The sequence below is a fragment of the Lithobates pipiens genome, unplaced genomic scaffold (genome assembly GCF_037356315.1).
Source record: "Lithobates pipiens isolate NorthernLeopardFrog02 unplaced genomic scaffold, aLitPip1_a1.2 Scaffold_8, whole genome shotgun sequence".
In the NCBI taxonomy this organism is placed as follows: Eukaryota; Metazoa; Chordata; class Amphibia; order Anura; family Ranidae; genus Lithobates; species Lithobates pipiens.
Window position 1 is genome coordinate 32,195,892 of NW_027507903.1, and position 20,306 is coordinate 32,216,197.

At 41.0% G+C, this 20,306-nt stretch overlaps 1 protein-coding gene across 7 annotated transcripts in view; it reads left to right on the forward strand.

Moving 5' to 3' along the window:
- AKAP13 (A-kinase anchoring protein 13) overlaps positions 1-20,306 on the forward strand; it is a 440,963-nt gene that overhangs the window by 411,953 nt on the left and 8,704 nt on the right. For all 7 annotated transcript variants that reach the window (XM_077472410.1, XM_077472415.1, XM_077472413.1 and 4 more), the window contains 9 exons: positions 2,143-2,324; positions 2,416-2,498; positions 4,029-4,217; positions 5,346-5,501; positions 5,992-6,062; positions 7,830-7,868; positions 8,610-8,660; positions 8,743-9,150; positions 11,982-12,291. In XM_077472410.1, coding sequence (XP_077328536.1) covers positions 2,143-2,324; positions 2,416-2,498; positions 4,029-4,217; positions 5,346-5,501; positions 5,992-6,062; positions 7,830-7,868; positions 8,610-8,660; positions 8,743-9,150; positions 11,982-12,291 — 1,489 coding nt within the window. The remainder of the gene's footprint in view (positions 1-2,142; positions 2,325-2,415; positions 2,499-4,028; positions 4,218-5,345; positions 5,502-5,991; positions 6,063-7,829; positions 7,869-8,609; positions 8,661-8,742; positions 9,151-11,981; positions 12,292-20,306) is intronic.

Genomic DNA, 20,306 nt, shown 5'->3' on the forward strand with positions numbered 1-20,306 from the left:
TGCACCTAATGCCCCTATTGTAGTCGTGTTCATAGTTACAAGGAAGCCATTTAATAAAAATCAGCTGAGCACAGCTTAAAATGAAAAGGTATTTTTAATAAAATTAAGTCACAAAATTACTTTATAGCTCCTAATACATTATAGCAATTTTAATTTTTTTTTGCAAAAGTAGAGTTTTGCTTAAAGAGTAAAGCAGATTGGATAATGGAGAACCTAAACAAGAAGTGGTATACGATTTTAATACAAGTAGCTCCTGAGCAATGCTTGGCACTACCAATGTCTGACCAATTTCCTGGCATGGGGAGAGCAGCTAATTTGCAGCCCTGTCTCTGCTACTCTTCAGGTTTTGAACTTTTGTACCCACTCTATCAGCTGCCATCCAGTCCCAGCTGTCATTTTTTCATTTCAAGTTAGAAAATTAAAGCTTGTATATGATTGCTTTAGGCATCAGTCTTATTTGCAGGGCCTCCTGACCATCTTACTGATTGTGACAGCCCGATGTTAAACAGATGGGGCTTCAAATGGCTAAATCTGCGTGGCCCGGTGCCAACAAATATAAATGAGGCTATTGTACGACAGAACTTTATATTTCAAAAGATGGATCCAAAGGAAAGCTGACGGCAGGCTCCATACACGTTAAATATAAACAAATTGTATTTCAACAATCAGAATCCATAAAGGCCCCTTGACGCCCCTGTTGGTTTGCAGAATGCAGATGTACTGTATGTCCTGTCAAACGGTTATGGGGAAAACCAATCTGTCTATTATACCATGGGTAAAAAAGCAGGCAATAAAAGCACTTGGAATAGTGACGGAGAGAATAAAAATTCTGTAACCATGTATGAGGGGGTGTGTGTGTCTGTAGAATATATATATATATACACATTATATATATATATATATATATATATATATATATGTGTTCATGTGTATATATATATATATATATATATATATATATATATATATATATATATATATATATATATATATATATATATATGTTCATGTGTGTATGTATATATATATATATGTATATATATATATATATATATATATATATATATATATATATATATATATATATATATATATATATATATATATATATAAAATGTGTGTGTGTGTATATATATATATATATATATATATATATATATATATATATACACACACAGTGCTCTCCTAGATAGGCTACTAGGTTTGACTAGGCAAATTTAGTTCTCTTGGCTCTCCTGTAATCAGCAGAGCAGTGTGTGATTCATTTAGGCTGCTCTGCGCTCTGCAAGCGTTTTGACCTCTTCCCCCATTTTCTGAATATTTCCAGAACATAGTGGGTGGGAGAGTCAAATAAGAAGCCTGAATATTTATGTAGCTCCAGTCAATCCCTGGGAAGGTGTGCCCAGATGGTGGTTGGGAAGTGCATAAATAATGTGAAGTCTTAGAAAAAAGGGTTGTTTTCCGTGGAGGAGAGGCTGCTAGCCCTTCCTGGTCATCCTGCTGAGGACCCAGCCTGCTCATTGAACTGTGCTTTCCTGGTTGGCTTATTTTTATTTTTTTTACAGTTCCTTTTAGAGCCAAAGAGGGGTGCTACTAGGGATCTTATCCAGGTACTCTACAGAGAAGTCTGCCTGCTGGAGTCTGAAGGGGGGGGGGGGGGTTCGTCCAAGCTTATCTGGGAAATCTACAGAGGAGTCTAAAGGGGGGGAGGGGGCGGGGGTAGCCTAGCTCTGGGGACACTGATTACAGACCAGAGAGAGAAAGGGATCCTTGTGACTGTTAGTGCTGCTAATCCCTGCCACACTTAATGCTTGCCTGGCCTGGGACATTGGTAATGGGTGTACCAGTGCTATCCACTTCATGTGCCAATACTTGTAGGCCTTTAAGAAGCTGCTGCTAATGGTATAGTGTCTTAGTATTCTTTTTTAGGGTTCTGAAATACCCCACAGCCCCATAGTCCCCATTCAAGTTGATGTGCAATAAAATATTTAACAAAGCAACTCTGAGACTGTTTCTTAAGCCAGAAGCTCTACAAATATATATATATATATATATATATATATATATATATATATATATAATACCGCGTGTGTGTATGAATTTTAATGTTTTCACTAATTTAATTTTGCTTGTGTTATTCAGGAACAAAAATCTACGGTGATTTCCTTGAAGAAGCTGATTGTAAGGAAAGTGGCACATGATGAAAAGGGACTGTTCCTGATCAGCATGGGAGATAAGGACCCAGAAATGGTGGAGGTTCTCACCAATACCAAAGAAGAGCGGGACAGCTGGATTGACACTATCCAGGAAACGATGTCTACAATGTATGTAGCAGTATTGCCCCTGCTGCTCCAGTAAGAGCTAATTCTTTCTGTCGTAAAATATTCCTCTGATCTATCTTGTGTAATATTCTAGGGACAAAGATGAGGATGAAGGTGTTCCATCTGAGTCGGAGGAAGAAAAAAAGAACTGGGATACCAAAGCCAGAGAACTGAGAGGTACAAAAATCTGCATTCCACAATTTCTCATCATATTTTATGCTTCCATTTGGCAAAAAAAAAAAAAAAAAAAAAAGGCCATTTCCATCCCACTATTTACTTACACTGAGCGTAAACTGACACTAAATGACATCCTCATTGACCAAAAATATTTCTTGCATATCCTCCGGGTCCTGACAGAGCCCACCAGCACCTGCGCAGTGGAATTTACAGCCACACCCAAAGGCTGGGGAAGGTTTTGGACTTCCCTGTTAGAAGTCTTTGTGTGTGCGGCGATGTCTGGGTACCCGGCGCATGCTTAGATGTTTTGCAGGGCTCTCTCGGGGTCCTAGCCCTGCTGCATAACTGCTCAGGGGTTGATATTCCAAACAGTGAGATGTGATGGTGTGGGTTTGAAGGTGCCCAGCCCTAAAGGGAAAAAAAAACACAATGCTGGGAGTGTGACAAATTACCTACTTTTTTACTACTGCTACTACTGTCTATAAATGAGTGTCCTGCAAAGATCTCAACAGGGCTGGAGTAGGTGAAATACAACTATAGAGTAACAACAAAGGACCTGAAAATATTGATTGTTTTGCGCAATGAATATCATTTAAAAAAAAAAATGTTTTTACTCCAAAAACAAAATATTACCGCCATCTCAATTTTTCAAAAGAGCACCTTCATGTACCATAGTGTTCTGGTACAATGTTCTGTGGATGGATGAAACCGGGGCTTTTTTTTTTTCTCAGAGAATAGGTTCAGGAACTCAACCTCCCCTTAAGTCACCCCTTGTCTACACATGAAATGTCCTAGTGGGCCACATTCGGCCAGTGGGCTTTGTGTTTGACACACGTGGTTTAACTGCTTTACCGTTGTATAGGGTGTTCATCCTAAAGGCTCCTGTCTAGTGGTTACTAGATGGGGGACTGCACATAAGCAAATGAGAGCACAGTTTGTGTTTTTTGTCTTTTATTGTTAAAGATCAGGAGATTAGGAGCCATTAACACAAAATCACAATTTTTTTTCCTTCAAAGATACTCCTGCTCAATACTCGTTATCTTCCCCTTTTGCTCAGGTAAGGGGGTACATCTAGCTTTGAGCAATAAGTAATCTCCACCCCCTTATCCTTTTATTCTGCTATAAGACAGCACAGTGCTCTGGACATACAGTAGTAGTGATGCTATGGCGTTTGGGCATAATCTAATTTTATCCATGCACACAAATGACGTGGATGGATGAACCATCCCTGCTGGGCAACTGTATTTCATAGTCACTAGCTCCAGATTTCGGAATGCCCGTGGTCCATTAAGACATCCTAAGCTCTGGTGCTCTATCTAGCACTGGACCATTCATTAAACCTTTAACTAAAACTTTCACTTTGGAGTGCAGCTGCCATTTCTTGTTCATGCAGTTGACCTCCTGACTTACATTTGACCTTCTTGACGTAGGTATTGCATACCCATAGACACGTTTAGGAATGCAAAACACCTTGAAGCAAACAAAAAGCAATGACACGGGTCCTTATTGTATTGCATATTTCATTTGCAGGGCAACTGTGTCAAAAAGATGAACAAATATTAACCTTACTTGAAGAGAAAGAGAAGCTTTTTCAGGCGTTGACACTTTGCAGTGGTCAAGAAGACAATTCCCCATCAGTACTGGGCAGAACGCTCTTCAGAGCAAACACAGAAGAGGCTCCCCGAGGAGAGCCATTAATAAAAAGTGCAATCAAAGAAGGTAAGAATTTCTTAAATTTGACATACTGTTGAAAAGCAATCTTTTTATGTGAAAATGCTACTTCCCAACATTCACAACGGTGTATGTAATAGGCCCTGTGTCTGCATGGAACTTGGGTTTGTGTTGAGGCCATCCAAACTTTGTTCACATCTAGTTGAAAAACCGCACCAGAACCTTTCTAGGTCTCCCTGTCCCCACTTACCTGTGGTCCCTTGTCAATGCAGCCAGGTTCCAGGCAATCTGTGCTGCTTCCCCAATTTACCAGGTTGTAGGCGAGGGTACTAAGGTACACCCCTTTCACACGGGCGGACCGATCGGCTCCGCCTGTCAATTTTTTAGGCGGATTTCATTGGACCATCCATTGCACCCGCCGACATGTGATCCTATCTGCTAAAATCAGATGGATGGGGTAGCTGGGTGGTGGTAGCAGCTTGGTAACCAGCTGTAGAAAAGACAGGACATTTTAAAGAAGAATCATCATATAATAGAATTCTGGTCCCAATCTTCTTCTAATAGAAAATAAAATAAGGGTTTAATATTGCATTAAAATTGCAGGCTAAGTTAAAGCTAAAACCATTTACCTATACCCAGGCCTGCATGGTATTGGGCAATAATTATCTCCTCTCCAGTTGGGGAGGTTTTCCCTGAAAATTGCATAGAGCTCTAGTGTATCTGCAGCTTTTTGAACCTGCAGATGGTAGTCAGTATTTTTCTTGCCTAGGTGCTGGGGCGAAAATCGAGCCCCCCCCCCCCCCCATATCTTTCTTTTATTTTTCAAGTGAGGCCCCCTATATCATGTAAGTTCATAATGGAGAATTATGGCTGGATATTCTTTAGCTCTGTTCATACATGGTGCAAGTGCTGGAGCCAGGGAAAATATATACCACCCTCCCTGCACAAACACTAGTTTTATCTGCATCTGAGGACTGTATTTAGAGCAGAATTATACATTAATCTCAGCTTATTTTAAGCTCCTATAGACCCTTGTTTCAGCCAAATGATTTCCTATCCTTTAAAATAATGGATATACATTTTTTTTCTTTTCATGAATTGGAATATGATTCATTCAGTAGATTGTGTAGGATGTTGAGGTTATCTCCATTGTTCTTAGTGTTTTCTGTTTTGCAGTGGAGACACTTGAAGTTCTGGTGAACCAGTATCTATGGAGCAGCCTAGTGGCGCAGGAATCTGGCGAGATCGAAAATGGGGTTGGTCCCGTTTCCCTTCCCCGAAGAGCAGAAACTTTTGGAGGGTTTGACAGCCATCAACTCAGTGCTTCTAAATGTAAGTGACTGAACTTGTTGCCCATTTTATTGTAGATGCAGTACAGCTTTTTCTGTTCTAATAACTAGCCCTTGTTGTTTAGCTTTAATTGTAAGAGAAGTATTGGGTAACCTAAAACAGCAAAATGTAATACACACCTAAATGGAAGCAATCTGTCACCCCGCCACTTCTAAGACTATCGGTGACAGTTTCCCTGCCCTGCCCCTCCCTGCTTACAGGAGTACCCGGTTGTGCAAGGGACAGGAGTGGGAGCTCTGGCTAAGTTTACCAGCAGCTCGTGGAGAGGCTGAGCCATCTGCCGGTCAGGATCTTTCCTGAGCCGGGATAGGCTGAGTGAGGTCAGCCAACAGCAGGCTTTAGCCTCAAAACTTTTTGGCTATGCTTCTCCTTTAAGTAAATTATATATTGTTCAGAAACCTATCAAAATTACAGACATGAACTGCAATAATATAATATACACTTGATGATTAGTCTTGTTTTTCATTTAAAGGTGGAGAAAAAGACGAAGGGGAAGATGCACAGGATCTCCGAAGAACTGAATCTGACAGTGTTCTCAAAAAGGTACCGTTTGCATTGCATTCAGATGGCTGTGGTCCTGTGTAGTTATCTTCATCATAGAATGATTACAAACTGCTCTGTCTGATAGGGAGAGGTTTGTGAAGTACATACAAGTGCTTTACCAAAATATCTCTACCAGTTGTCTTGTGTTCATAAAAGCAAGAAAGCCTGTGCAGACAATTGACTTGTCCAGTGGCTTTCTATGCAAGAAAACTGCTCAGGGATCATAATAGGTTGAGAGACCATTAAACTCTTGGCGCAGACAGCATGCAAATATGCGGCTCTCAGCGGCTAGGCCTTGGCACCGTGCAGCCGCATATTTGTGTGCAAGAGAGTATGCACCCTGCGTGCTCCCAGCACAGTTAATGACGCCTAAGGGAACGCAAGCAGCGATTGGGAGCTTTCTGATCATGCGACCACTGTGACAGCTAATAAAGGCGGTCACATGATCATAAAACCCACCCCGCGTCCCGGCATCTAAAACCCCCTAAAGGGCCGTTAGGGACAGTGCCAAAGGGGTTGATCTGGGTGTACATGGTTGCTCTCTTTTCATCTAGCTGGCAGGAAAGGACGGTACCCCCTCCTTTCACACAAGCAAGATGGATGCAGGAATGTAACCCATTGTGCCATTGTATTCTGACAGTTTGACTTCTCCCTTGTTGGTATACAATGATCAGTGGCATCAGCCACTGATCAAATAGAAGTTATCCAACGTGGCCGTTTGACAGAAGTAAATCTACCAGTCGACTTCTGACAAACAGGAAGGGCCACACACAGATAGAAATTCAGCTGATCCATCTGTTCCCACCTTTAGGTTCTCCAGATTGCTGCACTGCATGTGTACTTGTACTGCATGTGAATCTCAGAAAAGATGGCTGATGGGGCAAGGTTGGGATTAGGCTTGTCGGTGCATTTACAGTGCATGAATGGGCAACATTTGGTTATGTTTCTCATACTTAGAATTTAATGTATTTTCCTGATATTCTTATACTGTGCATATATACAGTACTTGCCATTTTTAGAAACCTCCCTTCAGGTTTCTGTTGGGGGGGAATAAAAATAGCATGGAATTCATTGATTTACAGCTGTCTACCAATCATTTTCCAATTTCAGCCAACCAGATTATGAAATGTTAAGGATATTTTTCTTTTCCGTTTCCAGCCCCTTGATGTCAGAAGGTGAAAGTAACCTTAGCTCCCGAATACAGTTTTGCAACTTTGGCATGTGTTGATAAAACTGCACATATCAACTAACTGTATCCAGATGAAATAATACTTGTTTTGTTCAGGGCAAATTGGGCTTTCATTTATTAATGAAAATATTAATGGCTCCTGACTTTTTATTATCAAAAAAAAAAAACTGTCCCAAAATAATCACAAAATTCTAATAAATAAAAAAAAAAATGTAGCTGTATATTTTTTTTGACCCACCACCAAAAAAATCACAAAACTTCTCCTCCTCCTGACGTTTATGGCGTTACCACATATGTGCATATTATTTGTTGGTTTACTCATAGTAGTGCCAAGAAACAATAGTGAGCATTTTGCTGGGTTTTTTTTTTCATACCTAAACTGACACTATGGTGACTTTGATCCTGACCTTGGACGCCAACACTAACCTAAATAAAATTCCTTTTGGCATATCCTGTTTACGCTTCTAGAACTTGAAAGTGAAAACAAATTGGGGAGAATGCACTTGTTGTTAATCTGATCTATTTTTTTAATGAGTTTGCAATTTGTAGTATAACCAAGTTTGTTCTCACATCTGCAGGGAGTAAGCCCCAGTGTTGTGGTGAAGCGAAATGGCATGGTAAGATTTATTTTTTATTTTTCGTTTACTAGTTTCCTCGATATCAACTTCAGCTCCAGAAGATTTTACCTCTTTATGACCAGGGCATTTTTTGCTATTGCGACACTGTACACAAACAAAATTTATATAATTTTTTACACACAAATAGAGCTTTATTTTGGTGGTGTTTGATCACCACTGGATTTTACTTTTTTGTGATATAAATGAAAAAATACTGAAAATGTAACAAAAATATGCATCAAATATAAAAAACAAATCTAATTTCTTCATACATTTTGGCCAAAATTTATTCTGATACACTTTGTGGATAAAAAAAAAATCGAAAAAGTGTATATATCAATTGGCTTGCGTGAACATTATAGTGCCTACAAACTATGTTATATATATATATATATATATATATATATATATATATATATATATATATATATATATATATATATATATATATATATACTGGATTTGTTTTTTGTTTTTTTTTACACTACTAATAGTGCCAATCAATGACTTATAATGGGACTGCTATAATGGGGCGGGAAGTAGACACTAACCGCTGTATACCACCACAGCAGGAGCCAGCCAGGAGGAGCGCATGCGCGCGCCAAAAGCCTGGAAGTAGGCTACAATGTACCAGTAGGATGTGGGTGTTAAGTGGTTATCCGGAGTACTATTATGTGTAGTGTAAATGTCTGTATAAATAATGTTTGTATTCAGAACTAACTTCCATTTCTTTCACTGCAGCAAGTTCTCCTGTCTGTCAGCAACCTTCATAAATACCTGAAGTCTTTGCAGGTCAGTTGTTGAAGATTATAGTAGTGTTAAATACACTGCCTGCTGTATGATCTGTGTTCTAATAGTTTTTATTCTACCACAGGCTGTGGTTGTACAGCAAGACACCTACATTGAGGATCAGAAAATGATGCTGAACAAGGATGCCCTCAACCGGAAATCAAGACCAAGCTCCTTAAGTGATCAGGAGAAGAAGCGCAGTCTAGAAAAACTGCGTCAGGAGATCTCCAACTTGGAAAAGCAGCAAGCGCAGCACAAGGAAGAGAAGTTAAGAAATGAATGGCAATGGGAATCCCGAGAAAAAAAGTTTGCAGAGTGGAAAGAATGGTCTTCAAGGATGGACGAAGACCTAAAGAAGAGTATGCAGGATATGGAACAGAAGAAGAATCGGCTGGAGATCATGAAAGCCTTTGGCCAGTGTAATATAGAGAGCCTAGAAGAAGACTTACGGCAAGAGAAGATTCAAGAACAGAGGAACAAGGACCCTAAACAGGTATAGTTTAGGGTTATAGTGGTTTTCCACTTTGAAAAGATCCTTTACACCCATTTTTTTAATCAAATGGCTTTTATTGAAAATATAGAAGGTGCAATACAACAATTATCATATCCAGCATTGATCAACCATACAAGATTAAATCAGAAATCCATGTCGTATTTATTCAGTAATCAGAACTTGCACTGGAATAAAGCCTATGGTACTGTCAATAAACCTTTTGTAAACCAGTAGGAATAGCAATCAAATCAAATCAATGCAAGCAATTGACAGATCTAGATCAGCTAAGGTAGACATAACCTGAAAAATCCAACAGTTGGGCAAATATACACAGAAGATCTCTGGAGCTAGGGCCCAAAATCCCAACACAGGCCATATCATCATATAGGTATCTGCCATATAGCCTACCCAAAGTCTATATTTGCAATAATCTGTAATGAGTTGGCTGTGGGGGGCTAAACCTGGTGTGTCTACCCAACACTGCCATATGTTTTTTCAGGGAGTTTCTCCTCTGGTACATATTTTCCTCTGTAGTGCGAATGCTGGTTAGGTGAGAGCCAGGACTTTGCTGCTTTCCACCCATTTTAATGACTGTAGTGTGTGCATATGGTCTGGTTTTGGTGCAGTCATGAAATATAAACCCCCTTGGTTTTACCTATTGTATAATTCAGGCACTGCCTGTTATGGGCAGAGGTTAAACATTCTCCATTGTTATGCATAGAAAATAATAAATATTAAAAGCCGACCTTCAGGAATTTCTTGTTTCTTACTGTACTTGGTCTTTCCCAGCATAACTTTCATTTCTCTGTCAATACAGTCAAATAGGAGTCATTTTGCCTATACTGGCCAAGCAGTTTAACAAGGCTCCAAACTGGTCTGGAGAACAGTGGCGGCTGGTGCTCCATTTTTGGGGAGGGGGCAAAAAAATCAGGTGCTCTGCCCCCCAAGCCCACCCTTTTTTAAAGCCGATTAGAGCCTCAGGCTCTAATCGTGCTTAAAAAAAAAAAAAAAAAATTGAAACCCATGCATCTGGCGCCCTGGAGAGATTGTTTTCCTGGCAGGTTTATCTGGTCATAAATGTTCATCAAGTTATAAAATTAGGTCTTGTTTCCACCATCTATGCATAAAGCAAAGCTACGATTAGTTTTATGATTTTACATTTAAGAAGCCCATTCACTAGAACCTACATTTTCCATAGATGGATGTTTGGGGGGACATATTGGACCACAGCTATGTAGAAAAAGCTCTCACTAAAATGTTTTGCTGGTTGTGTCTAGTTGTCCAGTATCTGAACTAGGGCTGAAACAACTAATTGATTGACAACTAATCGATTATGAAATTAATCGATTACTATTTTCATAATCGATTAATCGGCCAGTAACATAATGGGTTAAAAAAAAAAATTAGCCCTTTTTTATAGTACAAAAAGAGCAAATAATCGCTACTGTAAATATTACTCTCACTGTTCTACAGTAAAAAGATGAACCCCTTACAGTAGTGATTATCTGCTTTTTTTTCTACTATAAAGGGCTAATTTTAGTTTTTTTAACCCCATTATGTTAGTAAACGTGTTAGACCTGGGTCACATCTGTGTTTTTTGGTGCTTTTTGCAGAAATGCACTGCAGTTCATTTACATGGTTTCCTATGGGGGACACGTTCACATCTGAAAGGGGGCGGGACATTTAACGCAAAATGTTGCTTTATTGGTTCAATATACTTCAATGGAGAAGCTGCAGAAAAGCATGTAATGGGTTTTTGCAGCAATTTGTGTTTTTTAATCTGCCCAAAAAAAATGCAAAAATGCAAATTGCAGTAAAATCACGTGCACAAAAATCAAAACATACAGCAAAAAGCACTGCAGAAACAGATCAAAAGCAAACTGCATAGGTGTGTACCGATCCATATGCTGACCACACCGATCAATTTTTGGATGAGAATATTCAGACAAAAAAATCTTTGTACATTCACTTAATCAAAGAATTTTGTTTGAAATTTTCACTTGTTTTTAAAATGAATGTAATATCTGAACGAAAACCACATACACTGTCTGAAAAGTCCTTTGATTAAGAAGTTTTCTATTATTTCTAAATTTTCCCGTCTCTGTGGTTGAAAATGAACGTCAATTTGACCCACTTTTTTTTTTTTTTAAGGTTATTAACCGATTAATCGAAAAAAATAATCGGCCAACTAACCGATTATGAAAATAATCGTTAGTTGCAGCCCTAATCTGAACTGTGGTTCAATGCAAAGTACCAATCACTGTTGCCTAATAGATTGTCCACAGTATTGCAGTTCCACAGTCAAAGAAAGAAATAGGAATTTGTGCAGATAAGACTTGATCTAATCTGTTACAGATAAATGTGGTCTGTGTGTTATACACAACAAAAAGCCTTTCAATATTAACTAGGGAATTACCGTCTGAGATTCGATCCATCTATGGGCAGGCTGATTGTACCCAAGTACAACCAGCTAGTTGTATTTTTTTTTTTTTATTTACTAGTGGCAACTATAGCCGATAATTGATGTGTTCTGCCACGCGGGAAGGCACCTCAAGCTCCCCCCCGCCAGCAGAACATAATAGCGCTGCAGGAAGCATTCCACCATCAACACCGACCTTGTTGATGAGGGAATCAGAGGATCGAACCATCTATGGGCTGCTTTAAGTATTGTCCTTTTAAGCAGTGATATATCTGTACTTCTTAAAATCTTGATTTAATGTTGAAAGCTGTAGACAAGATTATAGTAAGCATGTAGTGCATTTATAGACACTAAATAGAATAGCAATACTTGTGGAATAACACCTTGTCATGTGGATGATTATTTCCAATAGGTATCTTTTCAACATGACAAATTGAATCGGGTGCCCTCACTCCCTGTGGCCATGGACTCATTTAAATGTTCTGACTCTAACTCGACCAAACAGGAACAGTTGCAATCAGAGGCATCTACGTCACCTAAAAAGGACAGTTTACTAAGGACTGACAGTAAGCAAAAAGGAAAAGGCCACTTCAACTTACTTGGGAGCCAGTCTAATAAATCAGCAGAGGGCCATTCCTCCAATCGCCTCTTTAACCTGTCAAAACCAAAGGAAAAAAAGGACAAGAAGAAAAAGAGCAAAGGAGTCAGCCCTTTAACCTCAGGTAACTGAAAATAAAAAGATTGTTGTGATTTTACTGGGTCAGTAAAGTTATAATATAACTGTACTTATCAGAACCACTTTGTTTCATTGATAGACCTATTGCTTTACAATGCTGAACTAGACCATATTTCATAGGATGCAGTGTCTGTTCAGATGAGACGTTTTCACCTGACTGTTAATTTTTTTTTCTTAATGTAATTTTGTTGAGCCAGGTGGTGCTTTCGTTCACCAGCCCCGCACTTACCCCATCTAGGTGCTTCACGGCGGCTTCCCCTGTGTATTCTCCCTCCCTCCCTCCTTCTCGGCGGCCGAGGGGGGGGGAACGCTTTTTCTCTTAGCTGATCGGGTGATGGGTCTCGGGACCTGCTTCCTGATTGGCCAGAAGGGGAGCCAGGAAGACAATAGCGAATATTAATTCACTTTTGTCACACAACTGGGTGGGCTCGCTGCACCCCGAGCCCACCCTATTTTGAAGCCTTTCAGAGCCACTGGCTCTAACCACATGCTTCTGAAAAAAAAAAAACATTGCAATCCAATCCATGCGTCCGGCACCCTGCACTGCATTACGGGCCGCAAGTGGGGGGGGAGGGGAGGGGAGCGTTAACCACAAGGCTACGTCATTTATTCACACAGCTTTGTGTGTGCCTGAACTACAAGTCCCGACATCCTTAGCGGCTGTTGTCTTGTCGTTCTCAATTTACTACGACGGCACTAGCACACAGATGCTGACAGATCTACACGAGAACTGCATGTTACCAGCAATCTGCTGATCACACTGGTGCAATGTTTTACAGGCTCCAAAAAAAAAAATGCACATTTTTTTTTTTTTTTTACCTGTACCGATATAAGCTCCGCTCCAGGCGCTCAGAGGATTCCTCTTCTCTCTCCGGCTCACAGCTGCAGGGGGTGGGGGGGGGGGGTGGGGCTGAGCCCTCCCGCTGGCGTCAGCTGAGGAGGAGGGGGAGAAAAGAGAGTGAGAGCACTGACAATCAGCTGAGCGCCTGGAGCAGAGCTTATACAGGTACAGATTAGTGGATTTTATACATTACACAGGCACAGGGACAAGTTATTATGGTACAGAGGGGTTAAGACAATTTAGGAGGGGAGGGGGGAGAGGACAGAGGAGACACAGACATATGAGAGCTTCAGAGAGCAGGACTGCGGAAGATGGAATCACGCAAACTGACCACGGTGTCAGGGCTCCTCAGCCATGATTATCGTGGTCAGTTTGCAGAGGAGAGAGCATAGCCAGACAGGATCAGCCAGGTTTTTTAGGGTATTCAAGGGGCCAATTTACACAGCACACGCACTGTGCTGTATAACATGCTTTAAGGAAACAGGATATGTTTATTTTTATATACTATACTTTTAATAAACCAGACTTCATATAGGGCCAGTTCAGACCACGTGCAGTCCAGTGCATTTTTTCTGCATCAAAAACATATGGATACCAGGTTATATGGATTCGATGGCATAGTTCACACTAGTGCAGCTAGTTCCAGTGCATTCCAGTTCCAGAAAAAAAAAAAGTAGAACATGCTGCATTTTTTTTTTGCACTAAACTGTACTGGAAAGAGTTAAAACGCATAAAAAGCACAAGCTGTCCAATGGAACGTCCATGTCTTTATTTAAGGCGCAGAAAATAATTGTAAATTTGGAATTGATAATGAAGTCCATATACAAATGAAATCTGATGGGACCTGTATATAATCCAAGGTGTTTTGGAGGCCAAGCTTTGCTTCTTTCATCGGGGCTTTGATGAAAGGGGGGATATAGGTTACAGTATGTAGACCTGGTAGCAGTGGCGGCTGGGGGTATATTATTTTATTTTTGGGGGGGGGGGGGCAATTCATCCTTCGCCATACCCCCTCCCCACCCCTCCCGATGGTTGGTTGGCTGGCTGGCTGGCCGAGCGGTCCCCGCACTTACCCCATCTAGGCCACTGGCTTCCTCCAGGCAGCGGCTTCACCCTGCGTCTCCTCTTCCTCGTCGGCCAATAGGATCGCTTCCCCTCTCGGCCAGTTGGGTCTCAGGATCCTCTTCCTGAGCCAGGTATGGCCATGAGGAGAATTAATTTGCTGTTGTCACACAACTGGCTGGGCTCACTGCGCCCTGAGCCCACCCTCACTGCGCCCTAAGCCTCTGGCTCTAATCATGCGCTTCTAAATAAAAAAAAAAATGAAAAACCCCATTGGAATCCATGCGTCCGGCACCCTGCATGTAAATTAGGGGCCAGGCGCATGGATTAGGGGAAGGACAGGCTGCCGCTGCTTGGTAGCGAGTACGAAGTCAACATAAACTATACTTTTTTCTCCAGGTCCTGATGAGGAGGCCAAGAATTAACCCCCAAAACACAATGGGGGTTATTTACTAAAACTGGTGCAGCTGTGCCAGAAACCAATCGGCTTCCAGGTTTTATTGTCAAAGCTTAATTGGAACAAGATGAGGTTAGAAACCGATTGGCTATTAAATCTCCCCCAATGGCTTATATACAGTTCTCATTGGATTTCACATTGGAATAAATTTGTTTCTGAACTTCAACATCACATTGTGGTGCTTCAATTCCACATATACTCTTTACTAATCACAGTTTATTGTGACTGGGGAAACCATTTGACAGGTAGATGCAGCCAGCTCAGGGCCCAGACATCATATACAGTATTCATATTAGATCTTAGTATTGGGAAGGAAAAAGAAAAGCTCCTTGGATCCAACACTATCCATCTACTGCCTTAAAAACCCTTTAAAAAAAGAGAGTCAGTGCCCACCCCTTTACACATCATCGTTACTAACAGCACCGCTTACTTGAAACCTAACACTGATTTTTTTGGAGCGGCTCTGACCTAATCAGAGTAAAAATTACGCAGAAAACTAAAATAAAAGCGTTGTCAGAGGCTTAGAGTTGCCATTAAAGTTGTTTATATAGAAAGGGTTGGGGATTTAAAGGGTTGTTTCACATTTCCTGGACTTTTCCCACAAACCCCCGTATGGCACTCCAGAATCCCCAACACATTACATACCACTGCTCAGCTGATAAAAGAAAGGTGCTCCTTTTTTTTTTTTCCTCCATATGTGTAGACTATACATGACCTGTGAGCAAAACTCCTCTGCTCATGGATGATCTCTCCGCATGTAAGAGAGGGGAGCCACCTGCAGTGTGCGGGTAGAAGATGGGGGCAGTGGAGGGTGGGGGGGGGGGGGCTTGCATGCAGAGATCAGAGCTGAGGAGGGGTGAAAGTGAGATGTGGATGGGGGATGCAGAGGTAAGCAGCTGTGGAAGAAGGCTGAACTCTGCACTCTGTGGAGCACACCCCCAAACTCTGCAATCTGTACTGTACAATAGCGCAACTGTGCACTCTGTAGGCAGCGCACACCTGAACTCTGCACTATGTACGCAGCACACCCCTGAACTCTGCACTGTGTGCGCAGCCCACCCCCCGAACGCTGCACTGTGTGCGCAGCCCACCCCCCGAACGCTGCACTGTGTGCGCAGCCCACCCCCCGAACGCTGCACTGTGTGCGCAGCCCACCCCCCGAACGCTGCACTGTGTGCGCAGCCCACCCCCCGAACGCTGCACTGTGTGCGCAGCCCACCCCCCGAACGCTGCACTGTGTGCGCAGCCCACCCCCCGAACGCTGCACAGTGTGCGCAGCCCACCCCCTGAACTGTGTGCGCAGCACACCCCTGAATGCTACACTGTGTGCGCAGCACACCCCCTGAACGCTGCCCTATGTATGTAGCGTGCCCCTGAACTCTGCATAGTGTACTGTTAGTGAAATCTGACCACGCCCAACATTTGATGTGTTTTGGAGGGTGTGTTTGGGGGGTCGTGGTTGAGTTCCTCTACCTATTTTTTCTAGAAACAAAGCCCTGCCTAAAGTTAAAGTATATCCAGGGGTGTGTGTGTTTCTTTTGGATGAGTGTAGAATAGTTTAAAGTCTTTTTTTTTTTTTTTTTTTTATTTTTTTTTTTTACTGGGGTTACTACCGTATAAGACACATTCTTATTTTTTGCAAAAAAATACAAAAAGTTTTAATAGGTCAAAAAATGCTGCAATTTAACATCTGGGCCAGAACACATTTGATATATTTCTTTTTACAGTGGGGGTGGGAAGGGATATATTACAAGATTATATTCAAAAGCAAAACACACAAAGAAAAGAAAAAAGTGAAGAAAAAGTCAAACGCACTTACAAGTCCTAGTGCTACGATCACATTCGTGCATTGCTGGAATTTGTTCAAAATGATGTGCACAAAAACATGCAGCCCTTCTGCAGACATAATATATATGCATTCACTTGTGCACACGAGTCCGGAGGGGCGGGATGCTTTAAATGTGTTATTTTTTTTTTCTTTATTTTACTTTTTTTTTTTACACTGTCCCTTAAAAAAAAAAAAAAAAAAGGAAAAAGCATTTGATCACTTTTATTCCTATTACAAGGAATGTAAACATCCCTTGTAATAAGAATAAGCAGGATAGGTCCTCTTTAATGTGAGATTTGGTGTCAAAAAGACCTCCGATCTCACATTTACACTTTGAAAAAATAAAATTACATTTATTTTTTTTCATACAAAAAAAATAAATGGGCCCTTTAAGGCCGTAGGGCGGAAGTGACGTTTTGACATCGCTTTGGTCCTCCAAGGGCATAGAGTCGAGTGGGAGCCATCTTGCCCATCAGTACACCGAATTGGATAGTTTCCGCTACTGATCTCTCCGGTAAGCCAAATGACCGAGGAGGGGCAGGGGGCACCTCTCCCGCTGCCAATAAAAGTGATGTTGTGGCGAATCCGCTGCTGGGACCACTTTTATATGAACCAGGACCGCCCAATGTGTAAAAATATACTGGGGTTAGCTAGCTGCTGCCATAACCCCGGTATATAACGTCGAAGTAGCGATGTATATATGCGGTTAAAGGGGTCGGGGGTTTCTTTTCAGTGTGTTTGCTCCCAGGGGACAGCCCATTGAGCAGTGAGCAGAGTCTAAAAAGATTCAAAATTTTAGCAGGACCCAGCTGTATATATATATATATTCTGAAATCTGCAAATTCTTTGGGCTTTGGGGATTATTTTGTATAATGCATGTAATACGATCTTTAAAGACTGGTCCAAAACTTTAACTAAATACACTGTATATCCACAAACAATGCACACAGGAAATGAAAAGAAAATCAAAAAAGTGACGTAGTACAACATTGTATATAGTACTGACCTCTTGTACCGACATACCTGAGCGGTTCTGCTCTTGCTGTGCAATGGAGATATCCATGTTATCACTTTCTGCATCACTTCTCTAAGATGAATTATCGGTACCGATGATGTTCAGCACCTCTGGACTGTAATAGTTGTTGGCCCATCTGGATTTATGGAAAATTTACATATATATTGGAAATGTGTTTTTTTCTTTTTTTCTTTTTTCTCCTAGGATTGACATTTATGTTTGTCTGGACTAGGTAGCCATGCAATATGAGTTGATCCTTTCATCAAACAGTATTTGTATGTCTAGTCTGCATATATCTCTTCATACATGCACAGCAACCGCTTTGTGGGACATTTTAGTGAACATACTATTAAATATCAGTTTATACATCGATCTACTACAACATATTTTTTTTAAAACTACATATAAATATTGAGAGCTTTTTTTGACCAGTCTTTATAGATAGTAGTATACGCTTTATACACATAAATCTCCAAAGCCAAAAAATATCAGATTTGTTTTTCTGTTTTTTTGTTTTGTTTTTTGCTTTATCTGTGCCCTGCTTGTTTTTTTTTATTATATTTTCTTTTCCTTTACCATTGTGTGTATTTCTCTTGTATATATTTATGTGATAAATGTTTATATATTTAGCTAAGCTCCTTGAGATCAGGGCTTGATATGAAGAATGTACAGTATGTAAAGGCCTGAGAAAATTTTCAGTGCTATATCCTAAAAGTATTAAATCCAAAAGCAAACATTTATTATATTGCAGCTTACCAATCATTAGATGTGGTGGCTGCATTCGTTTTCCTTTTTAGGCATTTGTTTCCTTTTTCACCTGATGATCCGGCTAGTAATTGTTGTTTTTCAAAAGTACAAGCTGTCCTGTAGATGAAGCAGTTACATGATTGGGGCAAACCATTTACCACTGACATGGTGTGCTTACAATGATCAGTATTTATGTAAAACCTTTATCCCAAAAGGAAAAAAAAATGTTTTCTGTAACTGCTTATAAAGATTGAGCTGGAGTTTAGCTTCAGTTTTTAGTGTGTCTAAATCTGCTAGTACATATAACCCCCCCACCCCCGTACTGACCATGCTGCTGTCCAAAGGTGCCCCCTGTGCTCCTTCATCAAGAGTGGGGACACGCTAATACAGGAAGTGTAAAAAATAAAAGCCTCAGCTGCAAACCCAGTGCAAAAGCCAGGGTGCTTTCAAACTGGGGCGCTGCGCTGGCAGGGCGTCTTGCAAGCAGCTTCTTTGCCGCGCTGTAGGAGCAGTTAATACACCGCTCCTAAAGCACCCCTGCCCATTGAAATCAGTGGGCAGTGGCGCCGGACCACCGGCATAGCGCTGGTGGAGTTTTACCAGCGGTTTTAACCCTTTTTTGGCCACTAGCGAGGGTTAAAACAGGCAAATAGCGCTGCTAAAACAACGGAAAAGCACCGCTAAAGATAGCGGCGCTTTACCGCCAACTCCCAGGCGCTTTCAGTGGGAAAGGGCTCTTACTCTTAACTGGTAACCTGTAAAAAAAAAATGTAAGCTTGACATGTTGGGTATCCGCTTACTCAACGCAACATCATCTTTTATGCTTTAACAAAAATTGGGTTATATAGTGTGTTTTTTTGCAATAAAATGTATCAATGTGTATTTTCCCAAAAATGTTGTGTTTGGAAAATCATTGCGCCAATATCACGTGACATAAAAAATTGCAACACCAACCATTTTGTTCAATAGGGCCTCTGCTTAAAAAAATAAAAATATTGATATATATATATATATATATATATATATATATATATATATATATATATATATATATATATAGAATGTTTGAGTGTTATGAGTAATTTTTGTATGGTAGGGAAGTGGTTAAAGCATGACAACTTGGGTAATCTATTCACTTGGTGTAATAATGTTTGTTTTACCAAACAATTGGGTGTTCTATTGTGTTTGTGGGTCACTAACTATGTATTTTTTTGTGGGCACTAACTGTGTATTGGGGCACCTGCTTTTACATGCACATGATCTTTAAAGGCATCCCAGTCTTAGTCCATAGGGTTCAATATTGAGTTGGCCCACCCCCCTTTGGAGCTTTAACAGCTTCATCTCTTCTGGAAAGGCCGTCCACAAGGTTTAGGAGTGTGTCTATAGGAATGTATGACCATTCTTCCAGAAGAGCATTTGTGAGGTGAGGCACTAGAAGGCCTGGCTCACAGTCTCCACTCTAATTTATCCTAAAGGTGTTCCATTAAGTTGAAGTCAGGACTCTGTGCAGGCCAGTCAAGTTCCTCCACCCCAAACTCACTCATTCATATCTTTATGGGCCTTGCTTTGTGCACTGATCCAAATCATTTGGTGGAGGGGGGATTATGGTGTGGGGTTGTTTATCAGGGGTTGGGCTTTGTCCCCTTAGTTCAGTGAAGGGAACTCTTAAGGCGTCAACCTATCCAGACATTTTGAACAATTTTATGCTCCCAATTTTGTGAGAACAGTTTGGGGATGGCCCCTTCCTGTTCCAGAATGACTGCGCTCCAGTGCACAAAGCAAGGTCCATAAAGACATGGATGAGTGAGTTTGGGGTGGAGGAACTTGACTGACCAGCACAGAGTTCTGACCTCAACCCCATAGAACACCTTTGGGATGAATTAGAGTGGAGACTGTGAGCCAGGTCTTCTCGTCCACATCAGTGCCTGACCTCACAAATGCGCTTCTGGAAGAATGGTCAAACATTCCCATAGACACACTCCTAAAGCTTGTGGGCGGCATTCCCAGATGAGTTGAAGCTGTTATAGCTGCAATTGGGTAGGCCAACTCAA